The sequence below is a fragment of the Rhea pennata genome, chromosome 7 (genome assembly GCF_028389875.1).
Source record: "Rhea pennata isolate bPtePen1 chromosome 7, bPtePen1.pri, whole genome shotgun sequence".
In the NCBI taxonomy this organism is placed as follows: domain Eukaryota; kingdom Metazoa; phylum Chordata; class Aves; order Rheiformes; family Rheidae; genus Rhea; species Rhea pennata.
Window position 1 is genome coordinate 5,328,107 of NC_084669.1, and position 24,872 is coordinate 5,352,978.

The 24,872-nt window shown below is 38.4% G+C and overlaps 2 protein-coding genes across 10 annotated transcripts in view; both read left to right on the top strand.

The window, feature by feature from the left end:
* Positions 1-1,454: 1,454 nt before the first annotated feature.
* NSMCE4A (NSE4 homolog A, SMC5-SMC6 complex component) lies at positions 1,455-14,322 on the top strand. 3 transcript variants are annotated; one of them, XM_062580631.1, is made up of 10 exons: positions 1,456-1,838; positions 3,228-3,308; positions 3,897-4,027; positions 5,843-5,994; positions 7,844-7,943; positions 9,969-10,059; positions 10,599-10,693; positions 11,986-12,034; positions 12,742-12,833; positions 13,607-14,322. In XM_062580631.1, exons 1-10 carry the CDS (start codon positions 1,532-1,534, stop codon positions 13,688-13,690), a joined length of 1,182 nt encoding a protein of 393 aa, XP_062436615.1. In that variant the 5' UTR covers positions 1,456-1,531; the 3' UTR covers positions 13,691-14,322. The 3 variants fall into 3 exon arrangements, with proteins under 3 accessions (XP_062436616.1, XP_062436617.1, XP_062436615.1); XM_062580632.1 differs by lacking the exon at positions 3,228-3,308 and having other exon boundaries at positions 1,455-1,838; XM_062580633.1 differs by lacking the exon at positions 11,986-12,034 and having other exon boundaries at positions 1,455-1,838; positions 13,607-13,694.
* A 1,666-nt stretch (positions 14,323-15,988) lies between these two features.
* Positions 15,989-24,872, top strand: part of ATE1 (arginyltransferase 1) — an 86,767-nt gene continuing 77,883 nt past the window's right edge. For 3 of the 7 annotated variants that reach the window (XM_062580426.1, XM_062580433.1, XM_062580432.1), the window contains exons 1-5: positions 15,989-16,108; positions 17,917-17,980; positions 19,715-19,777; positions 20,558-20,661; positions 21,495-21,767. In XM_062580426.1, coding sequence (XP_062436410.1) covers positions 16,021-16,108; positions 17,917-17,980; positions 19,715-19,777; positions 20,558-20,661; positions 21,495-21,767 — 592 coding nt within the window. In that variant the 5' untranslated portion in view covers positions 15,989-16,020. Of the gene's footprint in view, positions 16,109-16,376; positions 16,489-17,916; positions 17,981-19,714; positions 19,778-20,057; positions 20,131-20,557; positions 20,662-21,494; positions 21,768-24,872 lie in introns of those variants that run through there. The other 4 variants (XM_062580425.1, XM_062580427.1, XM_062580428.1 and 1 more) reach the window with 2 other exon arrangements.

Consider the following 24,872-nt stretch of genomic DNA (forward strand, 5'->3'; position numbering starts at 1 on the left):
TCAGTCAAGTATACACTTCATCTCTGTAACTTTCACCTCATCTGTTCCTCAGATGTTACAGAGAAGCTTAATAGTCAAAAGATTCGTTACTGTCATGTTTATCACTAAATACATTTCCATTCCTTAATAAAGGTGAAAGTTCTAACTAATTTGTTTCACTTAAAATAGCAGATAGAAACAGACAACTTGGCTAATCAAGATGTAAAGAGTTAGTGATATTTAATGCTAAATATTTCTGCAGAAATGGTTTTATTTACGGAGCCTTTTACCTTTTTAGTAATTAAAAACTATCTTTCAACGAAAACAGAGTTCTCATTTTCCAGACTGTTACTGTGCTGTGTACCTGTACGTGCACTGCCCTCTCCTGGAAAACACACTGGATCCTGCTGTGCCTTGTTGTGATGGTGGAGTCCTATCTGTTACCACAGTAAGGTGCTCTCCTGGCTGTTAGCAGGCACCTCCTTTACCAGGGGCTGCGTCTTTAGCAGAGACCTGGCCTGCTGCTCAAAGCGGCAGTGTGCAGTGAAGGAGGCCTCCCCAGCTAGGCTAGCTCTGCTCGGGTTTTCTTGGACGTGAAGTTTGTGCAGAACTTTGGTTTATAAAGCTTTTGTGGCTGCACAGGTAAGCAGTACCAGAGTACCAGAGTTCGTATGCTCTCATCACCACCCCCCCCCCGCGTGTGTGGTAAAGTATCTCCTTTAGAAGGACTCTGCGTCTTTCTTTAAACAGATCTGCTATTTATATTGAGAAAAACAAAAGCGGAAGCACGCTTTCTATGGCAACACCTACGAAGCTCCCGTTTTAGGGAAAACGGTAGTGCCTCATACATGTCAGCGCGCACCACCACACATTTAGCGAGCGTTTCAGGCACAAGGGCACTTCCATCCCCTCTACAGTCCGGATTTGCGTGCGCCGGCTCTGTCCCGGGTAACGCTCTGACGACCGTACTCGGAACAACGAAGCAGGCACCAGGAATCCAGGAACAGTGACGGAAAACTACCTTGGAAGCTCAACTACAGGTAGGAGCTCGGGGCAGGGAGAGGGTCGCCACGCAGGGCCGCCTGGCGCCTCTCCACACACCGCCGCTGCTTCACGGCGCGCGGGGACGCGGGGCGAGCGCCGCCCCGCCGCGGCCGCTCCGCGCTGCCGCCTCAGGAAATGGCGGCCGCGCGGCCCCGCTGGCGGCGGGCTCGCGTGCCGCGGCGCAGCGGGCAGCTCTCGGGCTCCTCCCCGCGGGCCTGCCCTCGCTCCGGGCCGCGCTCCGGGCCGCCCTCCGGGCGCGCCGCTACGCGGAGCCGCCGCCGCGCCCACCGCCACGGCCGGCACCACCCGCTAGGCGGAACGCGGCAGCCTTGGCCGCGCCCCCCAAGCGGCTCCGCGGTTTGGCCCTCGCGGGCAGCCGTGGGGCTGGGTAACGGCGTCCCGCTGCGCCGTTGGCGCTTGGGCGGCGGCCGGGGCCGGGCGAGACGCCTCCTTCGTCCCTCGTCCCTCCCCTGCGGCGGCTGGCGGGGCCCCGGGGCGCCGCGCAGCCATGTCTGAGGCGGGCGGGAGCGGTGACTTCTCCTCCCCGCGGAGCTCGGGCTCGGACTGCAGCCGCCCCTCGCTGCCGTCCACCTCTCGCAACGGCGCGGTGTCCGAGCACAAGCAGCAGCGGCTCTCGGGCGGCCTCGGCCGCCCGCGCCCCCCAGCCTCCGAGGACGAGGAGGAGGAAGAGGAGCCGGAGGTGGCGTGGGGGAGGCCCAGGCGGCCGGAGAGCGCCGAGGCCACGGGCGGCGGCGACGAGCGCAGCAGGAGGATGATCCGCAACCAGTACCGGGAGCTCATCTACAGCGTGCAGCGTAAGCGGGGGTGCGCCCGGGGCCCCGCCGCCGGCCCGGCCCGTGCCGCCGGCCCCGCGCTGGCGCGCCGGCCCTCCGGCGGGGTGTCTCCGGCCCGAAGGGAATGAGGCCTGCAAGCGGGTGCTGGGGCTGGCCGGTCTGGATCTGCTGAAGTACCTTCTCTGGGAGCTTGAAGTTCTCTGGGCAGCTGAAATCTTGGTCTCGTAGTTAGCTGGGAACTTGTCTCCCTGAAGACGTGGGGATGCGGAAGGATGGATTGCTTACGGAGGGCTTTGCCGCACATAACGTGCGTTCGAGTGCACTGATGCAGGGAGCGAACGTTCCTCAAGCTAGAGAAATACTGACGGCTGTTAAGTTTCTGTCTGTTGTGCTTGGGAACAATCCCTAATTTGAAACTGCAAATACCAGGATCTGCTGATGCCAGAAAGTTATCCTTAGGCTTTCTGGAAAGTGCCAGGAAGTTTTTAATACCTCTCTACAGAGATCTAGTTTTGGTGGTTTTTTGCTTTTATTTTCAGTTTTTTTTTCCTTCTTCCATGTGTATTTAGAGTATGCTGTTTTTCTCATTACTGTATTTTTGAGGTGTGACAATGCTTGTTTGAGTAAGCACTACTAACTTCAGCAGCTCTTAGTGTTGGCTGTCTTCTCCATACTTGCTAAACTTACTGTTTTTTTCATTCTGTTTTTAAGAGATTGCACCACAGTTTGTGGATGATCCAGTTCCTGTTTATGTAATCTGGCATTTTCCAAGAAATTCAATAGTGTTATGTCTCTGCATTGAGTATGCTGTATATTCTTAAAACACTTAGGGGTGGTGAGTAGCTGTTTGGAATTGGATATCTGAAAGTCTTCATACATACACAAGTGTATAGAAGTAACTGTTTGACATGATGATTGTCAGAAATCATCAAGCATTTTTTTTCCAGAAAATCCACAGTAGTTTAAACAGGTGAAACAAACAACGTGCAGTAAACTGCAGGATCTGATAACTGCTTGGACACAGATATAAAATACCTGGAACTATGAGGAATCTGGCACTACTAAGCTTAGAGCTTTTTAGTAAAATATATTTTGGAGTGATGACATTGGATGTGCATAATTCATGCAACTACAGTAGGTGATATGGTTCTAAATTAATTTCAACCATGAGTCTTGTTCCATGGAAGTAAATGCAAAGTTACTACTAAGCATATGAGTGAGCATTGATAAAAATTGGGCCTATACAGTCTCACAATGAAAGTATTATAGACTCTTGTACATTTTGAGTGTGCTGGGGTATGAACCAGGCAGTTTAGCTTGAGTTACAAGTATGCATTTCTTGGTACTTTTATATTTAATTTGGAGTTTCATTTGGAGTTTTTCTTCCTCTCTTACCCCCTGCCTCCCTAGAAAATCGTGAGGATATGCTGAATTCAAAAAGCAATAAACTGACAGAAGCTTTGGAAGAAGCCAATAAGCTGTTCAGTGGAGGTAAAAACAAGTTCTGTAGCTCTTGTTAGAGGTGATTGCTTGACAGCTGGCCAAGTGTGAAGAGATGATGCCTTAAATTAAAAAATACAAAAACAAAAAAACTCCTTAACGGCTTGAGATTCAATTTAGATTCAAATGCTTTCTCAAAAAATGAAAGTATAACTTCAAATAAATAACTTCAACTGAAGAGGATTTGCTTGAATAAGATGATGTCAGAATATAAATATCATTACTTTAGTGTTTATTTGTACTTAGAAATGTTTTTTGCTTTATAGTACAATATACATAAATAGTACACAAATTAGGTTCGTTTCTCTTTACTTAGAGGAGGAAATCATGTTAATAAAAATACATTTTTTTTTTCTGCAAAATGACATGTCAGACCTTCAAATTTGCCTTTGCCTGTGTCATCCTCTCCCTTTCTTCTTTTTGTGGGAATAGCAAGCACTATGTTATTTATTATGTTAGAGGTCACTACAATGGCCTTTACAAATCTTTAAACCTAGGATATTCTGTATGCTAAGCTTTGCTATTATATTTTTGACAATTAGGTATAATTGTCATACAATTTTTTTTCTTCTTTAACAGTCTCCTGTGCACGAGAGGCTGCACTGGATGCCCAGTTTCTTGTCTTGGCATCAAATCTAGGAAAGGAGAAAGCCAATGAATTGCACTCTGAGATGACAGCATTTGATTCACCAGCATATGCGGAAGATTTAGTAAGTTCCAAACAGAGAATTTGCTAAGAACTGTTCTAGAAGTTTTCCCTTTTGTTGTAGAGTCATAAAAGTAAAGCCTTAGATGGTCAGGCAAAACATGACCATTCTGATAGAACTTAACACACTTCCTGTGACTTTCTTTGATTAACTTTCTAGTTAGTATTGTTAGTTATTTTAAACTATGCATTTAGTGTTTCCAATTTACAGAGGAAATGGGAGGGAGGAGGAAAAGTAACTTGTGAATGTAGTGCCCACTATGGAATAATTGTACTTTTACTGCTCCATCACAGTTCAGTTAGTCCATGCAGAGCAGAGGGGGTTTTGTGCCTTTTTGTTTTTTTGGTGTTGTTGTTGTAGTTTTGTAGTTTCCTATTAGTGAAGTAGTTACTTTATTCTGTTCAATTTTTCATGCATTTTTTTCAAGGTCCTAGGTGACTGATGTGAAATGGGACTTTGGGTTACTTAGATGCTTTTAGACATCCCCTGCTTATCTCTTACACTGCAGCTGATTGGAAGAGTCAGTTCACAATAGCAATTGGAGCAGACTTTTTTTCTTTTTTTTTCTCCGAGACAATTTTTGCTATATGTTTTAGTAGCTGTATAAAGAGTCTGAGTCTTTGGTCAGGACTCTACAATATAAGAAAATCAAGTTTCATTCCCCTGTTAAAGTTCTGCAGAGGAAGGATGGATTGGTGGGTTCAGGGTTGGGCTGAAGAAGTTGTTTTACTGTGTCTAAAAAGCTAGGCTTCCTGGAACTATGTGGTGTTCAGAAAGTGTGAGGTACTTTTATTTCATAATGCAGTTTAAGTAGTGATTTGCTACTTCATAGATCACTGAAATTCTGTTGGGATACAGACAGTTTTATTTATGCATAGCTCTCTTTCTTTGCTAATCCTGCTTAGTGATTATTGCAAACATACCAAAAGTTCTGTGCGTGTGGAAAGCTCTCAAATTGGTTCTTTACTGAAGACAGTGAGTCTCTCTGATCAGTGCATCCAGTCAAATAGTGGGGCTTGTAATCATTATTAGGTTAACATTTGAGCTTAAGTTTAGGATTAGTGTTATTGCAGTCATTGAATTGATGACAGTTACCAAATCTTGTTCTTGAATTCACTGACAGGAGACTGCATAAGAAGCACTATCCTTTTATTTTCTTCCACTTTTTCATCATTCAGAGGATAGAAATTCAGGTGACCTTTACAGTTATCTAGGAGTGATGATAGTCTAAATAATAAGAAGAACAAAAAAGGCTGCTTATCTTCTGTAGTGTGTATGTTATCATCTATGATATAAGAAAGGTTTGTTGAGGAAAGAAATACCTTCCTATTGGACCTAATGAAATCTTTGGAAAGATAAGACTGACTTGTATCTGAAAGCACATTTAAGATCTCTTGAAATGAGAGTTAACCCTAGTCTTGACTTTCTTGTAGTCCATGCATTTTCTGACACTAAAATTGCTGTGTTCACTGACGACTTGCTTTTTTGGTAAAAGTTACAAGTCATTCGTTTTTATAAGAATTACTCATTGCTAAATACTAATATTGGATTTTGTCATTAATTTAATTTAGATAAAACTGTACCCTAATAGGGAGTTTAATAGTACACACAGCATGGCTGTTGCCTGTATACTGTGTAAGTGTATATGCAGATGTTTTTGTTTTCCCTGAAGCTTTGCAAAAATTGAGGTTCTTTTGTTATGCAATGATATTAAATATTAATCTAGCAGAACAAACACCATAACACAGTATTTCACTGTTAATGCATCTACTGATCTCTCTCCAAGTGAATTTCCTTTTCAATATTTTTCATTTTTAGCTAACATTCATGGGTCTAAATCGCATAGAAGTAGAAGAAAAGGATAGTGATAATGAGGGCATTTCTGGTGGATATTTACCTAGTAATGCCTGGCATAAACTGGGATCAGAAGCAGAGAAGTATTTCAGAAGAGCACCTTCTTTTCACTACATGTAAGTTTATTTAAGGAAAATTGTATATACTGTAGTTAATGACCTTTAATTGACATTATTCTAAAAGAGAATTTTGTACTAATCTTAAGTGCCCTAGACTTGTGATGAAGATTTTAGTTTCAGGTTGCAGAGTGCCAACAAGGACTTCTACATAGCATCTGTTCTAACAGGGAACAACTCCTTGACTCCTAAATATCTCCTAATATTTTTCTCTTTGAGTCTGACTTAGCTTAGATACTAAATAATGTCTTTTGTATATTTAAGAGATAATAAGGTATTCTTGATTTACTTCTTTCAGGCCTAAACCAATAGACTTAATCATCCTCTTTGCTTTCAAGGCTGACTCATCACTTTCCTTTCTCTCAGCATAAAAGCTGCAGCTAAAAGCATTAATAGTGGATCATTCATTTTTTTACTAGGGTTTGATTAGTCCCTGAAAGATTAAAATCCTGTATCTTTTACCTGATAACTGTATCATGAGGCTTTGTCAAAATAGAGGCCAACAGTCCTTTTCATGCGTCTGTGTTAATGAGCTCTCTCTTAGTGGCTTTCTTTTCAGCTCTATCTTTGGAAGAAATCACCTGATTACTGGCAAGTGTCCTTATGTGGAATCAGTGTATTCTCTCTTTTTATGAGTAGGCAATCCATTTAGTATGAATCTTTCTAGCTGCTATAAAATGACCCTCAGTCACCTGGCTTATAGACAGTACTCCAGTTTAAATCTCAGCCCACAATAGCAGTGTTTAGTACCATCAAATTATGGTGATAGAGCTGATAGAATATTTCAAATCCATACTTGCACTTCCAAGGTGAAAGTTCTAAATGATAAATATAATACTGTCCTAAGAAAATCATAAAAACTGCAGAAAAGACTACTTTGAGTTTTCTTTTTTTTTTTCTGTTCTGTGTAGTTGAGTTCTGAGATCTTCAGTAATGGTGGACTTATGATGGAAGATGTTAATATTAGCAAATATTAGAAAAGTGTTTGTTTTAAGTAAAACTAGAGTCCTTTTTGTTCGAGGAGAACTACTTAATTTTGACTCCATGTATTATTATCTGAGGTCCAAATTCTTTTTCCATGGTCAGTCTCTTAATTTTTTGAAATGGAGCAGTGGCAAATTGCCCAACACATGCTACTAAATTTCTGGATACCTGCTGAAATGACTTGAATTGGCACTCAATTCACACTTTCTTCTGTAGGCATTTAACTTGGATATTTAAGGCAGCCAAAGTTAGAGCCTAAGTTACTGATATAGTCAACAGAGAGAGAAGAGCAGTTCACAAAAGTGCCTAAAGTTAGTGAATATATTAGTCTCATTATTTAATAAGAAACTTTGGATCTCTTTTCAGTGTACTTAATGTTCTATTGATTGATTCTATAGTATCAGATTTTTTTTTAAAAAAACCTTATTTTAAAAGACTCTTCTTATTGCAGACCAGAACTTATCAGCACTGAGCAGTAGATGAAAAAGATGAATGTTATACGGAAGCAGTTTGCATACAGAGAAGTCTGCAATAAAAATAAATAGAGATTTTAGAGGATATGAACATTATACGATATGGTTCAATCCAAAAGTTACTCTAGTTTTAAGAGAATTAGACTTATTAAATTTCAGTAAAGAAGAAATGTTGGAATAATTAGTGTAAAACATCCTATTATTGTGAAGCTATCAGCATGTATTGGGAATAACTACTGGGGATGGTTGTTTGCAGAAGACTGTAAATGTGATAAGAGGTTTTGTTTAGATTTTAGTCATTATTTTGCAAATTTATCAGGAAATCAACTACTCAGTATTGATTTCTTAACAAACACTGAAAAAAAATTTCTCTATGTTTTTATTTGGTTTAGGTTGGGATCTTTCAAGGCTGATCCTCCAGTACCAAGGCAACGGATTGAGAGGCAGAAAAAGACTACAGGAAGAGAAGAAAAAAGGGCAATGCCTGCTCAGGTTTGTGAAGTACTATTTTTATTAATGATTATTTTATAGAATCATCATTGCAAATGATTTTTAAATCATTTTGTTGCTTTTGCCATTTCCAATTTTGTAGTCCTGCGCTGTGTTTGTACTGAAGGATTCAGATTTAAATCTTAGGCCTCTTGCTTTGTTTTGTGCTGACTGAGGTATTTCATTAATAGACAATGATGAAATAGGATTGACAGACTGATTTTTTTTTTAGTTTCTAATATTTCCATAGACAATGGTTTACTACCAGGACTTGTCTTTCAAACAGAAATGTATAAATACAGAAAGTACATCCACAATGGATGGCGATCAGACCTTCCAAAGTAATAAAAAGATCTGGGGAGCTTGTATGGCATTACTATTTATTGAGAGATCATACCTGTAGAACTGTAACAAAATATAGCAGAGAATCTTGCTTTTAAGTGTATTTTTGTCAGTTTTAGGAAAGGAAAATGATATTAAGGTATTTTTCATTCTCTCATGAAGAATGATTAATTGCCCACTTACTGAAGTCTTGCAACTCTTTGATAGTATTTTTATAGAATTTTTTTGTTTGTCAGCAAAGATGTTGATACTGCTGAAAGAGGAAAGAATTTGGATTGATAAGTGATGAAGAAAATGATAAATAGTATTCTCTTTGTCTACCTATACTTCAGTAGTTGGCCAGGTGCTAGTATGAAATCTCTGGAACAGTAATCATCAGTAGAAGAGAGCAAGACAAGTTCACAATAGCTTCTTTGCTGACTGTTTTGAAAGGAAAAACAGAAAAGAAATTTGAGTTACTGTGTTCTCAAGTGTTTTTTTATTCTTCTAATAACTGTCTGTGGCATTCATATAAGTAGTTGATTCATTAACAGTAACAAACTAATTAGGTCACTACAATATTTTTCTTACCTTCTGTTTCCCTATTCCTTCTGTCTTCCTGTGTCAAAATGGCAAACATCTGAGCACTTAAATTAAGAGGGACTTAGAGAGTTTGAAAAAGTAAAGCCATGTTTTTACTGGGTACATACGGCTGATAATAACTGTTCAGAGAGAGACAAAACATTGTGGTGGCTTTTAAATATAACCTGTTTCTTAATAATCCAAATAATGAGAGGAATTGTGACATAGTGAATTGTGAGTAGTGACAGAAATAGTGGCAGTAAGGCTTGTAGTGGCAAGGAGAGGAGGAGGGGGGTTGAGAGAGTTGCTACCGAAAGTATGTAATCGCTTTTCATGTTCATAGAGGTAAACACTCAGCAATGTATGTTTTAGTTTGTTAGACACATGGTTGTTTGTAAAGGTTTCTGTTACTAGTATTATTGCAGGGTGGTCAATGGAAAAGCGTTGGTTAACAGAAACAGGAAATAGTTTGTTGAAAAGCATACCCCAGTGAATCTGGTACTCTGCAGATTATAGTACTTGGAAGATAATTTGATGTACCTTCTTTATAGATAGTGAACAAATCTAAAATTGGAGTAATATATCCTTTAAGGTTTCAAGCTTGACCCCATGACTTTTCTTACACAGTAAATTTGGGTACCTTTTCTGAATACATATTAACGATCTTAATAAACAATCTACTTCAATTTCTTTAATAAGTGCACAGATTAAGTATCATCAGGGTTCTCTCAGTTCCTCTGAGTTAGGGGAAAGTAAAATAGTATACTTGTAAATAGGCTCAAAACATATAAACAATAATCCTTTCAGTTTGGCATTGTGCAATGGAAACTTATTCCTAAAGCATTTTGCAAATTCTGTCTTATTTTTGCATAAGTGTCTGTAACTGTGCCCATGTGGCATGGTAAGAAAATTGTATCATTTATATAATGTGTGTTTGTGAAGGGCCTTTTAGTACTTACTTTTTTTTTTTTTTTTTTTTTTTTTTTTTTACAATTCAGATCTTGTATTTCTACTTACATTTAAACTTTCTAGAAAAGTGTTTTTCAAAACTTAGAACACGTTTATCTTACAACAGTAGGTATATGCATTGGCAATGCTATTCTTGATACAGCAACTTTTTTCCAGTTAAAAAAGATGGAGGAATCTCATCAGGAAGCGACAGAAAAAGAAGTAGAGAGGATCTTGGGATTTCTGCAGACTCATTTTAAAAATGATCGTAAGTATGACTTCCATTTAGCTTTTAAGGCATTAATTTGAGAAAATGAATACTCAAAGTCTTCTACAGTTAGAGTGGCTCTGAAGTTTGTAAGCAGAAATCCTTATGCTGAAGGTTTTATGTTGACTAGGTGTGCTTTTTGAACACTAAATACCCATTGGGGTTTGAAGACAACCCAAAGTCAGTTTTCCCTCTATTAGAACATGTTTTTGGAGAAAAAAATTGAATAGGGACTTAGTTTCATACTTTGTATATATTTTATTTATATATAGACTGCTCCTTTATTTCCTTTCTCATATATAGAGGGAGGCAAACGGGGAAGAAAATAGCAGACTGGAAAATTGCAGGGGAGGCAAGATGGGGAAGAAAATAAATTTAACACTGCATATAATTGGGAATTCAACATTACAACTAAATTGACATAAACATTTAGTTAGGTTTTTAAATGAGTACTGAATTTCTTAAGTTTGTATTTACAGATCTGTTAGCTTCGTGTATACTACCTTTTTTTAACAACTAACACATTTTTGCATCTCTAGCTGATGCACCTATTTCCTTCTTTGATCTTGTGATTGATCCAAACTCTTTTGCACGCACTGTGGAAAACATTTTTCACGTGTCCTTCATTATAAGGGTAAGACATGATATGCTCTTGAAATCTTACTTTGATACTGCAATTATAGAGAATTTTTGATTTGTAGTTTTGAACCCTTTGGTATTGAAAGATTAAGATCTAAATATTAGGATTCCTGATTTGTTTTGCATAGACTATGGTATTTGATAATTAAGTAGAATGAAGACAGAATTGACAGATTAGTTTTTCTACTAGATTTTTCTGCTAACCTAGTCAATTTATTAACAAAGCAATAGTGAACCTTTCACTGTCAATACATTTACTTTTCAGAAAGTACTCCTATGTTAATATATTTATAAAGAGTATGTCACTTTCACATACTTTTGTTACTCAGTTAAAAATGTCTCAGTTTGATCTTCAAGGGTAAACAATGTCTAAGAGCCCATAACTAGGCTGCCTAATAATGTTTAAGCAGTGAAAAGCCAGAAGGTATAGCTCAATGTCTTGAAGCCTCCCTGATGTTGACTCTTGAAATAGAACGAGGGAAAAATACTATTGAGAAGGTTTTTCTTTCAGTGTTAGATCCCATGAAATGGTAGAGTTCAGATAAGGTCACAAAAGGTCCGTTCAAGACCACTTTAAGAAGGTTTAAAAATTAATGAATGAAGTTTTGGAGATTTAAAGTCAGTTTAGAGGTTTGGTCAGTTTAAAAAGAAATGACTTTCACATTTTATAATATTATAAAGTCTTGTTTTTATACTTGTTTGTTCAAGCATTACAACTTATTTCAGTGACACTTTCAATCTTACTCTCACATCTTCATGGGTTAATAAATTTGTTCCAAGGATATCTTCAATTAAAAGTTAGTGTTCTGTTCTCCACATAAGGTAGCACAAAGATTCTTTTGTAATTTTTTTTATGTTTTTTTTGAGCCTGTAGACTGTGCTTCAAGCTATCTTAATTTGACGTTAATAAATGTCTAATTAATAAAATGTGTTTGCTGAACTTAGGAAAAGAGAAAAATCTATAAATACATTTTGGCTAAATGTTGTGGCTTATATACTTTGGTTAGCCCTTCATTATCATATCACAATATATTTAATGAATGGTTCTGACTTTTTAAATTTTTTATAATCTAATTTTAATGAACTGCCTGGTAGAAACTGTGTCCTCCTTTATGAATAACTACTATATTTAAATAAAAATTTTAATACTAAATATGAATAAAAATTCTTATCAGTGTATGTGCATGCTTATGAAATACAGTATCAGTGGATAATTGTGACAGCTCAGTGTCTTACCTCATTTGGATAGTTTTAATGTCTGAAATTTTACATCTTACTGTCTTTTAGGATGGTTTTGCACGATTAAAACTGGATGAGGATAAATTGCCAGTAATAGGTAAAATTCGTTTAGAAGACTAAACACTTTTGCTACAACATTAGAAAGTAGCTCCATCTTGCGCATCACAAAACATTAAGTACCTATTTAGCTGCAAGAGTAGAGATTTGGGGATAAGTGTGGAAGGCAACTGACGGCATGGAAACTTAAGAATTGAAAAAGTTGTGACCATTTAAATATTGAAATACAGAAAAAGTTGTCTGTTATTTATAAAGTTTCTATTCATAGAATTGAAAGGTTATTCTTTTTCATTGTAAGTGATACTTTGGCTAATGAGTGTATGAACTTTGTTGTGTTTTGCTAAGATAGTATATTTTGTATGTGAGAAATCTCAACTTTTACCTAGTTGAGCTGTGAAGTGCTACAGCTTTAAAACAGTTGAAAGGAAATGCCATCCTATGTACTGGGTCTTCAGCTTTCATTCCCAGAGAGTATCAGTGGGCTTAAGACTTTGGATTTTCATGAAAGATTAAATACTTATTTCCTTCTGAGACTCTGAAAAATGTTAGTTTCTAGGGTTCTGTGAGGTAACACTAAAGAAATTTCTCAGGAAGCATAGGGTACCAATTATTGATTGAGACAAGTTTAGTGGAGTATGTTTTACTCATCCAATTCTTGTGACAGTTATATTCCTGAAAGAAAATAGGAAAATGACTTTTAAGAACTTTGCAACTGTAAAGATTATGAAAATATAATATTTTGAACAGAGCCTGCAAAAGATGATGAGGGAAATGAGGATGACCGTAGTGCTCAAGTACGGAACCAAGCTGTCATATCTCTGAGCCACCAAGAATGGAAGGTATAATCAATAGCACTCGGTGCCTTTGTGTTTTTTAAGTATAAGAAGTCTTGTGATAGCTATGTTGTTACATAGTCAGAGTAGGGTAGGATTTGCTGTATATGTTAATGTCACTGCACGTCATTTTATAGATTTCGGAACAATCATGAGTATGAAGTTTTAACTGCAAGAAAAATAAGCAGAAACAGGATGGAAACTTGATCCTTGAAGCTTATTTGATTTAAGTGCTTCTAACTTAAAACTGTGCAATAATTTGCCTTCACTATTTCATATGAGAACCAAGTAAGAATGGAGTCCTTTTTTCTTCCCTCTTATATAACATCTGCTGTCAGATGGGATGTTCTGAAGTCCAAACAGAAGGTGATACACAAGAGCGGTAGTTTCAGCTACCAGCTGAAGCTTTCATGAACTGCTCTGTTTTATTCTCTCCATTCAGAACTGCTCTTTCTAAAATGCTGTCAAATACTTATATCTGTTTAGTCCTAAGCATCAAGAGTACAACTTCGGAGTGGATTAGAATTCAAGCTGTCAGTAACGCTCCATATATTTCCTCAGTGTATGTTGTTTTAAATAAATCTTCAGCACAAAGTGTTTCTTAGCATAAGCAACTTGTCTCCTTTGTTCCTCAAAATGTGTAGAATAGACTTAGTCATTTGCAACAGTGCTTTAGAAAGAGAAATCTCTTAGTTTCTCTTCAGTAACTGCAATTATATTGAAATAGTTCATCTCATTGTAACTTAATATGCTTTTAAGATTTCGTTATCTCTAAACAGGAAATTGTGGAGACATTTGAAATAACAGAACCCGTGATTGGTCCTCCTTGTAACAGCAATGAAGATGAAATGGAGATAGCTTAATTCTTCAAGCAAGTTCTTTTCATAAATCAAACTGAATAAATAAGGATACAATGTGTGAGTTCCTTATGGACATAGAAAAACCTGCAAAGAAGCTACCTGTGGTTACACATGTAGAAACACTTTAAGAAGGATAATTATTTAACATCTGAGAATTTCTGTATTCTTGATCTCTTCATGGATCAAAACTTCCCTTCTTTAATCTTCTTGGCAGTTACGAACTGAAAAGACTTTACTTTTACATTTGATGGCCAGTTAAGTGGCATGCTGTAGTTCATTTTTGAGACTCTAAACTTGTACTCGAAATGCAATGCTATGAAGAATCATAGCATAGTTTTTGTACTTTTTTAAAACTTACTGACAGCTGATGTTCTTGTTAATAGATTAGTCTGAAGAAGGGCTTAGGGGAACAGGAAGAGAAGACAGGTTCCTTGCAGAATCTTTTAAATAATAGGACTGAATTATTTTATTATCATAAACATATTAAGTTCTAGAAATTAATTACATATTGTCTTAATGTCTTCTCTTTTTTTCCCCTTAGGTGCCTTAAAGAAAAATATTTTAAAATGTTTCTTTCAAGTAAGGTTTTATGTGTATATATTGTGCAATTAAATTTATTTTTATTAGAACCATTTGACACTTTATTTTAGCTGTCTTGTCTATATTATAGTCACATGGGTAGAAGTTATCCTATAATTCTATTTTATTATGGCTTTGTTTACAACTTTCTGTAAAGTTTACTGAGGGTTTTACAAGCTTGTATAAGAAAGGAAATGCTATTCCTGTTTCATCTGTGTCTTTTACCAGCAGCTGCCTGGAAATGGAGTTACGTGGTTAACCATCTTGGTTTTTATTATCTTAATAATCTTGGGCATCACGGGGAAAAAAATGATACTGTCCTTCTGTTCTCAAAATTTCTTGAAATCAAGGTTTGATATTTGGGAATTTGATCTCATCTCTCTAGATAAGGGTGAAAAAAACAAGAGAAATTGCTAAGTTTATCATGTGTTTCTTGCTTTGAAAGATATTAGGACAAGGCATTATTTTCCTCAGCAGAAACACAACATGACTCCATCCTCAGAAAATGCTCTTTTGAAGAAGGCCATTTCTGGTGTTTTCAAGATTATTTCACACTTTCCCTTTTGCTTTAGACAAGTGTTTCTGCTAAAAAGGCTGAGGTCATACTTACTAAATGGATGTTGAGGATCTATTATTAGTTTTCTTAAACCCTGCATTCAGCAGGGTGTTTACAAAAAAATAATAATTTAAATGCAATCTTTTGCATCTCAGAGAAGTAGTATTCTGCTTGAAATTCCACTTCACCAGTAGGTGTCTGAAGAATGCAGTATGGTATTCATCTGCTGTCCTGTTACTAGCAGAATGTCTCTAGGTGATGATAAAATGTGATCAGGTTATGAGGATATTTGAAAACAGACATAGCTTGATCATCTTTGGTCACCTGCAGTAAAGCAGACAGCTGTATTTCTTCAGCCTTCCATGCTAGCTCCTGCTTTATTCTGAAGTTGACGGGTATTTGCTACTGAAGACTAAGATGAAAAAGTATCAAATTGTTGTGTGAAATCTGGCACAGGAGTGCCTTGACCTGATCAAGCTAACATCAGATCAGGCTTATTTGTGTTGTCTGATGATGCTGTTGTCTTTGTCTGCTTGTTTGATGCTAATTCCATTGTATTGGCAAGGGTTGAGAGTCTCCTTTACAAATGGCAGATCCAGGGTAGATCTGTGTATTTTTTTTCCTGAAGGCAGCAAATGTTAACTCACCTGCAGGACTGGCCGCGAGAATGTTCTATAAAGGTAAAACAAATCAATGAAGCCAGTGTACGTATTCTAGTTCACTCTGGAAGTTTAATTAGTACTTATTGCCTGTGCTATGGCACTTGCATGCTATGTTTAGTGTGGTTGTGCACCACTAACTAGCAGGTTATAGTGGCTTTAGAAGGAAGCTTTAAGCAGTAAAAGCAGTAGTAGGTTTCAAGTGGGAAAAGCAGTATTCTTAATCTCAGCAGTGGCTTCACTTGGTTAAAATAACACCATCGCACCATGCCGCAGTTCGGGTTCGCCAACACCGCCTTGCCATGCTGCGGAGAAGGCCTAAGCGGGAGAATTTCGGCTCGACAGTTCTTAAGCCGAGCCAGGGGCCCAGGGAAGGCGTCAGCGGGGCTCGCTGCGGGCGCCAGCACGCATCGAGAAGCCAACCTAGAAGCGGCCGGGCCCCGGCCGCGTCCGCGCTGCTGCCCCCGCCCCGGTGGCCCCGCGGCCGGCGGGGGCGCTGCGGGGCGGGCAGCGCCGGCGCGCAGGGCCAGCGGGGCACGATGCGCTGCGCCGTGGTGGAGTACAGGGGCTGGAAGGAGGGCTACCCCTGCGGCTACTGCGCCTCGGCGCAGGGGAAGGTCTCGGCGGGTGAGTGCGGGGAGGGGGCGGGCGGGCGGGCGGGAGCGGCCCGCGGCGCGGCCGCGCCCTCGCTGAAGACAGGAGCCTGCCTTGCACACGCCCTGAGCAAATATGGCGGGGCCGCGGGCGGCCGCTTCCTGCGGGGCGCCGCCTGTGGCCTGCCCGTAGCAAAGATGGCGGCGGCGGCGGCAGTTTCCGGGGCTCCCGGGGTGTGCGGCGGGCCGGCGGGCCGGGTGGTGTCCTGAGCGGCGCGGCGCGGCGCGGCGGGGCCGGGCCGCCGCGGACCATGGCGGCGGCCGAGAGCTCCCTTAGCATCGTCGAGTACTTCGGGGGAGAGAGCGGCTACCGCTGCGGCTACTGCAAGAACGAGACCGGCAACCTGTCCCATGGTGCGGGCTGAGCGGCGCGGCGGGGCGCGGCCGCGCTGCGAGGGGCTCGGAGCGGCGGAGCGGCGGCTGCCGCCGCGCTCTGCCCCTGCCCTGCTGCCGCGCTCGGCCGCGGCAAGAGCCGCCGGCGGGCCGGGGCGTGCGGCCGGGGCCGGGGCCGGGGCCGCGGCCGCGTTGCTCCGCGGTGCGCGGTGGTGACTGAGCTGCCTGCTTCGCCGCCGCGGCAGCGCAGCCTCCCCTCGGCTGTGCAATTGACTATTGATTTACTAATATCTGAAACGTAAAACGTTACTGTGGGAAAGAGAAGGGCAAAGGACCTGTGGTTTTGAGGGGGCCCTTTTTTCCAGCTGTGACTTTTGGAGGAAGCGTGTTTTCTACTAATAATAATTTATAATTAAATACTTATTTAATAATATGTGGTTACTAATAAAATGAAATCTGAAGAGATATTTGCATGACACCTAGTGAAGGTGTTTACCCTTGATTCCTTTAGTTATCAACCTGTTTTGTCGGATGGGAGATTCACCCTTGAAACTCTGTGCTTGCTGTGCGTAGTGAGATCAGCACGGAAGACTTTTATCCCCCCAGTGTAGCAATACATACTTTAATGTGTATGACTTAAAACTTTTACCTGATGATGACAGTGCTCTATTTTTAGGATGTTTTATTGTATTCCTCACTGTCTGTTTAATCCCTACATGTGCGACATGATGTTCAGTCCGTTAGTGGTAGATAGCCACGTGTAAAAGTTACAAGCCGGCTGTGTTTTTTGAGGAACAGGTCTGAGCCTTCTTGCTTAAGCCAGGTTATATTTTAAGAAGGCTGAGAACTGACAGTGCAAAGTGTTTTTTTCCTTCAGAGCCAGCCTGGAGAGGGTGAGAGCCTGTCTACATGGAAGGGTTCAGCAGGCTTAAAGCTGTGGCTGGGCAAGCTGTCCTTCAGGCAGCTCTGCAGGACCTGGGGAATATTCCTTTCCCTCAGTTCCTGGTCAGAGATTACGTTTCCCACACATCTACTCAGCTCCAAACTGCGAGTGGAATTGCTCCCGAAATGGTCCCTGGAAATGATCAGAGTTAGCTTCAGCATCTTTCATAAGATTTTTCTGACCCAGATCAGTTTGGCAGAGAAAAAACTGTACATGGTGTTTTGTTGTGTGTCTCGGCGTAAGGTAACAGGTGGGATAGCAATCCTTTAACATTGATGGTCAGGATTTATGTAGCTGCCTTTTTTTTTTTTTTTTCTCTCCATGTTAAGCTGTTGTGTTTACATTCGTTTGAGTGAGATTCAGAGTATCCAAATCCTTGAAGGACATCTATTCAAAAGTCATGATTAGCTGGTTTGTTTTATGATAATATTTTATGGAATCTGTTATATTTGAATGACCATCATTAGATCCTTTAAAACATTAAAGTGTATGACTGTTTATTACAGGTATGTGGGCACATTCGATGACAGTTCGAGATTACCAGGATCTCATAGATAGAGGATGGCGAAGGTAAGCTAAAAACAAAAATTAGTCTACAAAGGCATGTTGTCAGTTTAGTTCAGTTAGAATCCAGATAGAAATTACAGGTTTGTTAAAAAAAATAAATAAAATAAAAAAAATGAAGCTTCTATAAAAGATGGCAATAAGGAGCTTTTTCTAGAAATGTTGCTCTAAGTATAACAAAAAAATAAGTGAAAAAATTTGAACAAATATTTGTCTGTACTCTGAGACTTTGTTACAGTGTAGAAGGAGAGGAAAAAAGGATTTCCTTGTTCTGCCATACAAAAATGGTGATTATAATAAAGATCACATGGGAATTAAAGCTTTCATCAATAAGGGGTAAATATGTTTGCAGAGCATGCTGTATTTAAATTGAGAATATTTCTTCAAAATGTTCTCTAATTTATTATAGCAAATATTGAATATGATGATATAATGCACCATTTCTTTTCAATGGTGTTTGGAGCTTTACATTACTTCTGTTTTTGGAATTGTGCTTTAAAAATACATGCTATAGTCAGTCTGCAAACTTTATATCTCATGTCTTAACAAAATGATAAATTTCTTGCACTAACTGTTCAGTGTTTTTGAGTTCAACCATTGCTGAGCTAGCTTTATATGGATAGAGTGATTTAAATATGGGTATGTATGCCTAGATATTTTGAAAGTCTTGAATGTTCTAAAACACTTTGAGGCACTATGTGCACCTCAAATGCAAATTATTTTCAGAAGCTGTAAATACAAGAACTGAACAGCTCAATCTCTTTTACAGTGTTCCCTTCCTTTCTATACCGTCTAGCAACTCCCGCACACAGAAGCAAATGTCTAGTCTAACAAGGACAATTTGGTGACTTTATAAATGCTTTTAAACATATCTATTCTTTTAGACACGCTACATAAACAAATTGCAGCAAAGCAAGATGAGCTTTAAAGGTCCTTTGCACCCTCAACTGTAATGTGACTCTATGAAGGCAGGCAAACAGAAAGAGCTATCAATTTAAAGCGGTGCTGGGGTGACAGGTATGACTTGACCATCTTTTACAGCCTTGAGGGTTGTTCACTAGATGCAAATTTGAAAAAGACTGTTACCTCATCCTCCTATATAATACTGGGATTCCTGGAAATATTACTGCTGAATATGTTCGGAAACTTTTATTTCAGACACTGTTCACTAAGGATCTGATAAATTTTGAAACTCATATTACTGGTTTAAAATCTTTTTTTTTTCTTTTTCTTTCCCCTCTCTGTATGCTGTTCTGCTCTGAGTCTTTTGACTGCAGGAGCAGCCGCTTTCATTGCTAAGCCTCTGTTTTTGGAAGATGGTAGTGGGTATTTTGTCTGGAGTATTAGAGCTTATCCCTGCAGCTGTTCCCAGCTCTGCCAAGGAGCAGACAAAAGTGCGGGATTCAGACTCTTGTCAGATGCCTTGCAGTTAGATTCTGAACAAGAATCTGAACTTCTAGGCAGGAATTTTGCTGGAGAATCCAGAATATTTTTCAGATTCAAAAAACATACCAGACACAACATACTTTCTTAGTTGTGTTTTCTGATTAAATTCTGTTAAGTATTATTTGGTTATTTTAAGTTTGGAAGGATAGTATTTTAGTATAGTAGCAAAAAGCTGAAGAGCTTTCTTCAAGACTTTTATTACTCTTCATGTAAGATACTGATATTTTAAAGAAAATATTTTTTTTCATTCATTTTTTAGTCTATATATCTTTAATTTTAAATTATTATTTGTAGAAGTGGAAAATATGTCTACAAACCCATCATGAATCAAACATGTTGTCCTCAATATACAATAAGGTAAGAGACTCTGAATGTTATTTTTGTAATTACTTGGCTTCATATGTGTGCAACCATAAATTGTCTTTGTTGCTTTAAATACATAAAAAAGAAAGATTAATTTACTTCTAATGATACTTTAAATACTGAATATATACTACTAGGTTCATGCACAAGCACATCAGTGGGTCTGTAATGTTTTCCTGTAAGTAGCCTACTATGCATGTGCCCTTGCCTTTTGCTTCTGGATTGCAGTCCAAGGTAGAAACCTTGTGATTGCTTTCTTGTTCACTTCTTGCAGGCAAGACAGTGGGTCCGTATTCCACAAACACTGCTTTTAGTAGCCTGAATAAGAGAGGCTATCAGCTGAATTGGTATGAATAATTTTCTAGATACACTTTTATGGCATAAGTAGCTGTAATGTTATTATTAATGCTGTATCTATTAGATGTGAAAAATTCTAGTGTATCAGCCTCCTAGGAAAATGTTTTCTTTGTTTTCTACAGCAGTTACGGCTATCCTGATGTATCTTTGCAATTATGGAATGTTTTGGATGTTTGTCACTATAAAGATGAATATTATGCAGTACAAGGCAGCAGAATTTTAGTAACTCAAAGGTGTTGGTAAAATACATTACTGCTTAATATAAGGAAATGTAAAATAAGGAAAATGTAAATACAGGAGAAATAACAATAAAATACATATACAATGCAATTTTTGAAGTGGTTCTGTACATTTTCCTGAAATAGTCCTTCCTCAAAAGAAATAGATGTATAAAATATTTCTTTTTTATTTTTTAAGATGTCAGGCTTTGCACTTTCAGACCTCCAAATCTCACAAGAAAGTTCTGAAAAAAATGTTGAAATTTATTTCTAAAGGAGAAGTTTCGAAAGTGATGAGTGGAGGTAAGAAATTCTTGGTGTTTGAAAATGAAGACTAATGTTTGAAATGAGGATCAATTTCTTGCGTTGACTGGTTGTGTTGAGTGGTTAATATACTTTTATGTTTGTATACAGGCTCTTTTGTAAAGAGTTGGAGAGTTGGCTAGGTTGTATCTTTATAGCCTGTGTTGAATCAAGGGTAGGCACTATGTATTTGTGGTAGCTGACCTCCTGCTGTTTTCTACCTTTGTTGAGGAGTTAGTTGCCTTGTGCTTTGCACAGACTGGCTTATTTTCTTTCCAGTCTCTGGCCATACTCGTATTTTTTAGCCAAGTGTCTCAGAGAAACGGTCCCTCATTTTACCTCTAGTAGATAAGCGTGATAATCTGGACAGGACTGAGCAGGAGAGTGGGGGGCAAAGAAAAAGAAGAGCAAGCAGGAAAAGGAAGGTTTTTCTTCTAGATGACTGAAAAGTCTCATTCCATTTATCCTCCACTAAAACCAAGACTGGATAGTCTGGGTTCTCTGGGTTGCAATGCAACTTGTGTTCATTCTGCAACATTATACTTTGACTTTTTATTTATTTATTTTTATTTTTTATTTATGGCACAAGATTAGTGGGGATTGTCTGGTGTAGTGAACAAAACTATTCTTAATTATGGATTGGTATTAGCTATCAGTGGCATAAAGGAAGCTTTCAGTGTTTAGACTGGGAGGTTATTGCAATAGCCAATATCTACTGGAAAACAGTTCTAAAATTAGAAGGAATTTAATGTTAACACTGATTGTGCAAAGTGTGAGCTATCATTATGCAGAGGGCAATTCACTCATGCAGTTTTTGCCTTTATTACTTACAGAAGAATCTATGGATTCCCACATAGAGGATATAGTCTCATGCAGTTATGAATACAGAAGTGAATCTCATGTCAGTCAGGCTGAATTGACGCCTTTGAGTGTGGATCACACAGAGAGAGTGGAGACTGAAGACAAGGATAAAGAACAAATGAAAGGAGAGGTGAATGTGCAAAAGGTGGAATCTGGTTCTCTTCAGATCCATGTAGCTAAAGACACATCAGTCCCTGGAGAACCATCGCATTCGACTAAAATTGTTCATGCATTACCCAAGCCAGGTATTCAAATTTCCTACAGTAACTGGGATATTTTATCATTGTTTCATATATTGTTTAAGTCCTTCCTTTGTCTTGTCTGGTAAATCAAGACTTGCTTCTTTTTATTCCACATACTCTTGACAATTTATGTAATGTCAGTGTATAAACTGAGAAATGTTGCATGTTACTTAGTTTGTTAATTCTTCCTGAAAGTGTCATTATGTTCATCTTATTCAATTTTATAGGTTAGTTATTGAGAACATATTGAGAACAGATGATAGTCTTCTGTAACTCTGTAAAATGTTTAGGTTGTAGTGCAGTAGATCAAGGTGGTCAAACCTCATCAGACCAGTTCCTGGTTTTGGGTACGTCCACGTATAGAACAGGGTGTATTTTCAGCTCTTTCCTTTATTCTGGGTAGATGTGATGACACAAGCTTTACATACCTTGAGATGCATTTGTGCCAGACGGTAAATTTGGTTGTTAGGTCAGCATGCATTCACTGACAGTAGTTTTCCACTTCTGAGTGGTAAAGAAGGTGGGCCTCTTGGGGAGTGCATGCAGCTATGGCCAGTGCTAGCAAGAGTACTAGCTATTCAGTTAGGTTAATGCTTAACCTTGTCTCTTGTGCAGCATTTCAAAGCCAAACTAAAGTCTAAAAGGAGGTCTTAAGTATTGTTTTCATATTATCTCATTTTTATATGTTGTCTTATTCTACAAATTGCTTTTTATCTTATTTATACACCTCTGTAAATTATTTATTTAAGGCTGTATTTTTTTTATGCTGTCATAGACTTATGCCAGAGACCTATCTGGTGTTGGAAATATATTTAGTGTATTACTGTGCTTTCAGTTTTTATGCTCAGAGAAAATTGTGTAGCTTTCTGTTGATTTAAAAAAAATTAGATCCTTCTGCTCTTCTATGAAGAATGACTTTTTCGAATTGGGTTTTTTTCATCTGTTCAGGAGCTTGTTTGCAGTATCACTAAAATGTGAAATTTTGAAAGACTACAATAATTTCTAATATGTTTTTACCTGAGAATTTAATATTGCATTTCTGTAAGGAACAAAAATAAGGCAATCTAACTTATTTTACTTTCTGATGCATTTATACAAAGATATGACTCTTTAATGTGCCAAAAAGTGAAAATAAGTGTTTACAAATATCAAGAGTTTTGTTTGAAATTCAGTGGAATACTGGAGGTATTTTTAGCATTTTTATAGTGTGGTAAATTTTTACTTTTTTTTTAAACTACAGAAAAGCAAAATGCTTCTCTCTTTGGGCTGAGTTTGCACATGAAACCCTTACCCTAAAAAAGAATTGTCTTACCATCAGTCATCTGATTGTAATCTTTTTTTTTTTTTTTTTTTTTTTTTTTTTTTTTTTTTTTTTTTTTTTGTATATGTGATAGCTGCTGTGATACCCTTTATTGTGGCACTAGAGCCTAAGTCTGGATCTGATGGCAGTTGTGTTGAACTTTTCACACAGCTTGTTGTAACAGGGAAGACCATATGTCACAGCTGTTGAGTAATCCTCTTTGTGGTGTGATCATATCTGTGGCACGTGCAGAAAAGTCCTTGAGAGTCCCTGGGGGGAAAAAAAGAAAGATACTGGCAACTGCTGCTACCAGGATGCTCATGCAGAATGCTGCTGGTTGCCTCTTTCCTTATGCCTGCATAGTTCTTCTCTTGCCTGTTGACCATGTTCTTATGAGATGGGAGCACTTTCTGGAAGGAAGACAGTAAAAGATCGAGGTAGGCTTTGCCAGAATAATTTCCATAATACTAATACAGCCTATACTGGAAAAGGAAGTGGATAAATTGCTCTGACGGACTTATGGCCCAAGGGTTGCAGAGTAGGCAACCTTCTTTTATGGAGAATGTTTTCAGTTATGCATAACAATCATGGTGGGCTTTTCAGAAAAATGGAGGGTATTTCCTGAACTGCAGTTAGCCAACACATGGTAAATAATATTAGCTAAAATCCTTGTGAAGACTAAGTACTTCAGAGTTTCTGCATATGTTGGTGAGTAGTACTAATTCCTAATTTCACCCAGCTATTACATGTTAAAAATGCCTTTATCTTCACATAGATTTTGTCTCCTCCCTTTTATAGTTTGGCTAATTCTAAGTAAAACAATGTTTGTTTGTTTGTTTTCCTTAGGAACACTGATCCCATTTGGATCAGAATTTCACCAGTTTAAAATGAAATTATGCATCTAAACAAAAAGGAATGGTTTTAGAAATAGTCAGAACCAGCAGTAGTGCTAAATGGAAACAGTACTGTTAGGTGTTCCTGGCAAACATATCCAGAATTGTTAAAGGCTATTTTTACCTATTAAGGTATTTTAAATCTTTATTTTTAAAATGCGGTTAATTTATGCTAGAACTTCTATGTACCTGTTGTAGGATTTTTCAAAAACCTCTTTTTAAAATAATGAATAGCAAAACTTTGGGTTATGTAGACCTCGTTTTAGAAACAAATAAAGTGGTAATTGACAGCAAGTGACAATCTTGGGTAAAGAGTATTAATATAAACTTGCCATTGTTTTGAAAAAGGCAAGGTATAGTCTTCAATTATGTTAAGAATAACATTGTTTAAAACTTTGACACTGGGAAAGCAGGTAAAGGAAGTTTGAAACATTGTTTGTATTTGATTTTTCAAAAAAAGGGGGGTAATATGTTCATTACTGTGCTTTTTTCTTTCTTCAGATTTTAAAGGAATAAAAGTGAATAATAAATGCATTAGAAAGCTTATTTAGTGTTTTTCTCCCCCCTTTTTAAAGTATGTGGTGTCATAGGTCAAACTTAGTTCAAAATTTTCCAGATAGAAAAATGTTTACCTTTCATCTTGGAAAATGTAGACATATTCCATAATAAGATTGTTTAATTGCATTTTTATTTCTATATAAACAAAACAGGTCATTGTTCTATAGGAATAATGGGCTGTTTCTGTGCAGTTTCAGAGAGAGAAGAAAGTTTGCTTATGTCTGTATGCACACTCATTGTTTTAAGCTTTCCTTGCTGACTTCTATAGCTTACAGAAGATAAGAGACATGAAACAGATCCTGAGCCAGATGAATTACTCAACCATTCTTCAAATGAATTATGAGTATTTTAAATAAA